The sequence below is a fragment of the Chrysochloris asiatica genome, unplaced genomic scaffold (genome assembly GCF_000296735.1).
Source record: "Chrysochloris asiatica unplaced genomic scaffold, ChrAsi1.0 scaffold00017, whole genome shotgun sequence".
Classification (NCBI taxonomy): Eukaryota; Metazoa; Chordata; class Mammalia; order Afrosoricida; family Chrysochloridae; genus Chrysochloris; species Chrysochloris asiatica.
The window spans coordinates 31504436-31510884 of record NW_006408535.1 but is presented as its reverse complement, the minus strand read 5'-3'; the positions used below and the strand labels follow the sequence as shown (position 1 = coordinate 31510884).

The window sequence follows — 6449 nt, the reverse complement described above, 5'->3', positions numbered from 1 at the left end:
CTTCATTGCTCCACGTCATCGTCTATGTCTCCATCTCAGGCACCTCTGTTTCTCTGGGTAGGGTCCGGCTCTTGGCTCTTCTCCGTTGATAGTCCCAGATAGCTCCGCTCCTAGCCTGTAGGATTAATCACTCCCTTCCTTCTTCCAAAACGTCTACGTTTGCATTTCTAACCCTCATAATCCATCCTGATAAGCATTCTTCACTATAGTACCGCGAGTTACCCATCTGTATTTCCTTTCATCCGCTCTGCCCAGACAGATTGAATAGTACCCACTGGAGATTCTGCCTTCCTCCATGCTCCCTAGCACTAGGTTCCCTCTTGAAAGCTTGTAAGCCAGTCACTTCTTGCCTTTGTAGTCCCCACCCTCCCCATTTGAGTATCTATCCAATGTCCAAGTTGCCCATCTCCGTCCATTCTGTGTGTGGAGGGGGTGGGAATGATTCTTCGCACAAACTTTTTGAGACCCAAGTCTGTTGTGGATTATTTCATAGGTAAAGCCATGGCTGATTTACCACATAATCCATGGTCACTCATCTATTCAATAGTGTCATTTCACATGCAGGCTTAATGTTGTCATCAGCCTTGGACATGGACTGGTATATTAATACAACTGGAGTGTGGAAAATTTTTGACTCACCCTCATATATCTGTGTGTTGAAGGCAAAGTGGCAAGAAGAAAGGGGAAAGGGGGAAAAAGAACAAGTATAGACTGAGCATTGCTTGTATATTTAATATTAGTTTTGCTCTAAGAAGAAAGTTACTAAGTTAAAAAAAAAAAAAAGACAGAAAGAAATGTTGGCTGAATATTAGGAGCTACCTTGTACTTGTTAGCTCCTCCTAGAGAGAAGAGAGTGCAAGTAGGGTATGATTTTCCTTGGTGGTGGTGGTGGTTATGTGTTGTGGAGTCCCGAACCGACGACCCTGTACAGGGTTTCCAAGGCTGTAAATCTTTACAGGAGCAGAAAGCCTCATCTTTCCCTGTGGAACAGCTGTTAGTTTCAAACTGCTGACCTTGAGATTCACAGTCTGATTCGTAATCACTACGCTACCAGAGCTCCTATTATTTTCCTTAGGGGAAAGAAATCCAATGAGATAATATATATGAAAGTAATTTATCTGGATGAAGCAAAATTACACTAGCCAAGCTAAATTTTTTAGCGTAGTGGTTACGAATCGGGCTGCGAACCTTAAGGTCAGCGGTTCGAAACTACCAGCCGCTCCGCGGGAGAAAGATGAGGCTTTCTACTCCCGTAAGGATTTACACCCTCGGAAACCCTGTACAGGGTCGCTATGGGTCGGAACTGACTTGACGGCACTTAACAACAACAACAACAACAAGAAGCTAAATTTTTTAGTTTATAAAAATTTAAAATACAAATTACCTTTGACCCCAAATTTCCATTTGGGGGCAGATGTACCACAGAAATTCTCAAATATTTGCATGAAGATGTAGTATATAAGAATTGTCAATAAAGCTTTGCAATAGTGAAAAATTGGAAACAACACAAATTTCCAACAGTGGAAGCCTGGTTAAATCAATTTTAGCACAGCCATTCTACGACATTATGCAGTGGTTAAATGAAGTAGGATCTATATGAATTGACATCATCCAAATAAGGAAATTGTTAAATTTAAAAAATCTAAATCACAGGGTTAGGTCTATTTTGCCATGATTCAATACATGCAAAAATCTTTAAAACAAAACCACTACCATATATTTGTATATATTTATATTGAAGTATCTAAATGTAACGAAAAAGTCCGACAGCATACGCACTAAATCGTTAATAGTAAGTTCCTCTGCTAGAGTAGCAACCAAGATCTGGAGGGAGAAAGAAGTTTGTGTGGGAAGGAGACTTTTACTTTTTACTCTATAAACTTCTACTGTTTGATTTTAGTTTTACTAGGAGGAATTCACATTACTTGGTTAGTTTAAAAAGGTATGGCACTCCTTATCTGAATGGTAACAGATGAAAATGAAAACTTACCTATCTCTTTCATTTTGCTATTCCCCTACTTTCATCACATTAGCCCCACGTCATAGCCCTTTTCCCCTGCTTCAGCCTTTACTATTATATTTGAAACTTGGTTGGGGATACCTCTCACAATATCTCAGATTTGCAACTTTATTTGTTTTCCACCAATTTTGACCTTTGTTGTTGCTTGTTAGATGTTGTTGTTGTTAACTGCTGTGCAGTCGGTTCCGACTCATAGCGACCCTGCACAGGGCTCCGAGGCTGTAAATCTTTACGGGAGCAGAAAGCCTCATTTTCTCCCGTGGAGCAGCTGGTAGGTTCAAACTGCTGACCTTAAGGTTCACAGTCCAATTTGTAACCACTATGCTACTAGAGGTCAGTTCTAACTCATAGAGAGCCTATGCACAACAGAAGGAAACACTGCCAGGTCTTGCACCATCCTCACAATTGTTGCTACGCTTGAACCTACTGCTGGTATCACTGTGTAAGTTCCTCTCATTGAAGAGTCTTCCACTTTTTTGCTGACACTACACTTTACCAACCATAATGTCCTTCTCCAGGGACATGTCCTAAGTATGAGAGACATTTAATTTTGTAACTTTTTGGAAAAAATACCTAAAAATTTAAAAAAGATTTCCTCATACCTTGTTGGATTACATTGTAGTCCTCCATGAAACAATATTTCTTTTTTTTGCAACTCTAGAACTTTTTTATTTGACTATCTAAGAAGGTCTCAAGAATAACACACTTCAAATGTTCAATGAATTCCACAGCTCACTGGAAAACAGCTTCCCTCAGAGGAGTATGGAAACTGGCCGTCTGAATAAGGCTTTTGGTTTACCTGGCATTCATCTTGTCTCAAGATAATGTCAGGTCAAACATTAAAACCTGAAGCTCAGTTACGCTAGAACAGGGATGTGAGGGAAGAGGAACAGAAATCACCCGCCCCCCACCCCCGCGGTAAAGCGCTGCGGACCACAAGTGAGGCAAGGAGATGACTAGATTGTCAGCAGCCACAGGTGAAGCGACGAGATAACCAGAGAAGAAGACAAGAAAAAAAAAGAGCCTATGAGTCACCAGAACGTCAGAGGTGGGCTTTTTAAAGCATAAATACCCCTAGACCAAGTTGTGACCGAGGTCTGTCTCACTGACGTTCAAAGATAGACCCGCTCCCCTATCAGGTGTACTTTCGCTTTCTCACATTCCTTTTGTGCCTGGATCTTGCATCCCTGACACCTCGCCCGGATTAGCGACGCCTTGCTAGAAGTCTAGGAAAATTCCCTTGAGTTGATGGTAACATTTGGGGGGCTTGTGTGGGATCCTCTCCGTTCGGGTGAGTTACAATGTTGGGGTCATAACTCTTGTGTCCCTGACACCTCACTTAAATCTAGGACACTTTGCTAGAAATCCAGAATTCCCGTGAGTTGATTGGTAACATTTTACATGAAAAATAGTTGGTCATAAATCAGACAATTTGTCCTATTTTCTATTTTCATATATAGTACTTTGTGCATGTTGTTTTGGTTAAATGCTGTTGAGTCAGTTCAGATTCATAGCGACACTGTCTAGGGTTTCCGAGGAGCGGTTGGTGAGTTTGAACCGTCAACCTGTGGTTCAAATGAGTCTTGTAGTCTAGTGCTTATCTTACAGCGCCACACCAGGATTCCGTACTTGGTACACAGCATGAAGAATTCTGATTTGCAAATAAGAATAAGCACTAATACATCTCATGCTAAAGCACTGATCTGAACCTGTTCAGGGTCTCATGTAGGTATGCAAAATTTATACAAAATATTTCCACTGTAAGGTGCTGCCGTTAATAAGACAGATCTAAGAATCGCTTTTATTCGAGATTGCTTTATGAAAAATCAAGTGGTAGCTTCTAAAAAAAAGTTACTAATCCCCCCCTGTGTACAGTAGGAATACAATTTTAATAAGGAAGTAAAAAAACAACGCTTTTGTATCCCTTTATACCATTTCCTCTAGTTATGCACTCTTAAATTTTGCACATATTTTCTAGGTACAGAGAACAGAACTCTGAAAGAAAACATGGCCTCTGTTGGACTCTAAGAGTCCTGGTGTGGCGCTGCTAACCACAAGGTCGGCAGTTCAAACCAGCCAACTGCTCCCTGAAAACCCTAAACAGTGTCGCTGTGAATCGGAACGGACTCGGCAGCACTTAACAACAACAAATTGAACTCTGGGGAAAATTTGATCGATCGCTTCCGTGTATAAAACACTTCCTATTTTAAAACTTGTCATTTCCTCACCATTGCTGTCAGGTATTTCAAAACGTGGTATCTAATTTTTTTTTCTCTAGCTTTATTTCTGGCCACTCTCCACTTCAAACTTCATGCTCCAGCGCACTGTTACTTTCAGTTTTCCAAAAGTGGCCTGATTTCTGCTGTCCCCAGGAAACCTCTCTTGGTTGCGAGCCGCGGGGACACGCGACACAGTCTCTAAGGAAGCCTCCAGCATCTCTACTTGCCATTATCCCACCTAGCTCCAGGGGGCGAGCGTTAGCGTTTCTGTCGGCTCCGCAGGCCCAGGCCCGACTCGCCGGAGCTAGAAGCGACGCACGTCTTTTCGGAAGTGACGCAAGTTCCGAGTTCAATAGGGGCGGTGGGAGAGATGAGGGAACTGAGACGGTGGTAGCGGTTGTGTGAAAATGGAGGTAGGAACCTGAGCACTGAGAAGGCTGGCGCGAGAACGCGGCCGACGGGGTTGAAGCAGAGGCTAGAAGCCGGGCGGAGAGCGGCAGACGGGGGAGGAGAGAGACAGCCGGGTTTGGGGAGTGTTGTCAGAAGGTCGGGGTCAGAGTCCGTCGTACCAACTAACTCCCTGCTGCCCCTTAACTTACCCCCGCGGCTTTCTTTTGGTTTCCAGTTTCCCGGAGGAAATGACAATTACCTGACGATCACAGGGCCCTCGCACCCCTTCCTGTCAGGGGCCGAGGTGAGCAAGAGGTGCCGACGCTGCGGGGGGAGGGCCTGAGACAGCGGGAGGTGGGAGTAGGGTTGTGGGGCGGAGAGCTAGGACGCCTGGGGCCGGGGCTGGGAGCCTGGGGCCACGATTGGTGTTGGAGAAAGGTGGCAGCTACCTGTTACGCCCACCGGGGAGTGAGGCGGATGAACTGCTGTCAACCGAAAAGCAGAAGGCTGAAAAGACACCATGTTTTTAAGGAGGAGCTGGATTATGGATTGGGAGACTGCATGTAATTGACTCAACGTTATTGGGGAGAAATAGCCCTCGCAGTCTTGAGGGGTAGAACATTTTTGGGTAAAGAACTTGGGGCGAGGGGATGAATTTACCTAGTAGGGTTTAAGTGTGGATATGCGTTCATTTCTGAAACGAACTCTGTTGAAGGAGACTTCTGTTGACTTCCATTTCCTACTCAGTGATAAAACCTTAAGAAGTGTGCTCACGTAGCTGCTAGAGAACTTGAAGGGAGTTTTTACTGCTTGCCAGAATTTAAGAGTTGGGCAGGTTGCTTCATCTTGATTATGTCCCAGTTTCCCCAGCTATCAAATGGCTGTAATACTAATTTATGGTGTTGTAAAGCGTAACTAATTGTTTTGGTAAAGTCCTTTAGTAGTTGAGGGAAGGCTTTTGTTGAAAAAGTGTCAAAATACAGATTTGTATTTCTTGTTTGTTGTTGCTAAGTGTCTTCCAGCTGGACTCATAGCACCCTATGAGTTTCCAAGGAGCAAGGCAAAAGAGAAAAGTGGAACAGATAAAAATAAAATTTCCAGTGTTTAAAAAAGTGTGAAGTCTAGAACCATCTGTTATCTTTTGAGGATTTAATTTTTGTTTTCCTCCAAGAGTAGTGTGAACTGTTAGCATCGATTTTTGTACCAAGAAGGCACAATTGCTGAATGTTGAATGGTCTTATAATAAATCCTAAAATTCTCATGGATGAAAATTAGACAGACCAGGAGTTCTTGCTAGTTTTTGTTTTTGACTTTTATATTGTTATGATGTCTTACTGCTTTTCTCCTAAGCAGAAGAAAACGTGAACTATATAAGCAGCAAATTTAGATATGATATACAACTAAAAATCTCTTTGTTGCTTTGCAGTCTTGTGACAGTCTTTCTGCATGAGGTCTCCACCATTTAATTTTATTTTTTGGAGTGTTATAAATTCCACATTGGTCTCAGCCGTATGAAAATACATTTCAGAACTTAGTATAAAAAGGCTTCAAATTTACCCACTCTTCTTAATCCTCAGCTCCTGTTATAACCTTTTTCCCTTTCTTTCCTTCTATAACTTTTTTTTTTCTTAAATGTTTTACTGTGAATTATGTGATAGTTTACATAGGATAACATTAGTTTTACATTCATTCTATCCTATATCCTCTCATTGCCATGGTTACAATCCCCTCCATGCAATCCTTCCCCATGCCCCCCAGGTCTTCAGCACACAGTCTCTCTCCCTCTCTGGATCTAAAGTCTCCAGCTGCTCCATCGCTCC

The 6449-nt window shown here is 42.7% G+C and overlaps 1 protein-coding gene across 3 annotated transcripts in view; it reads left to right on the top strand.

The window, feature by feature from the left end:
• The first annotated feature begins 4584 nt into the window (after positions 1–4584).
• TOX4 (TOX high mobility group box family member 4) overlaps positions 4585–6449 on the top strand; it is a 17180-nt gene continuing 15315 nt past the window's right edge. Inside the window, exons 1-2 of one of the 3 annotated variants that reach the window (XM_006835468.1) lie at positions 4585–4652; positions 4865–4933. In XM_006835468.1, coding sequence (XP_006835531.1) covers positions 4647–4652; positions 4865–4933 — 75 coding nt within the window. In that variant the 5' untranslated portion in view covers positions 4585–4646. The remainder of the gene's footprint in view (positions 4653–4864; positions 4934–6449) is intronic. The other 2 variants (XM_006835466.1, XM_006835467.1) reach the window with 2 other exon arrangements.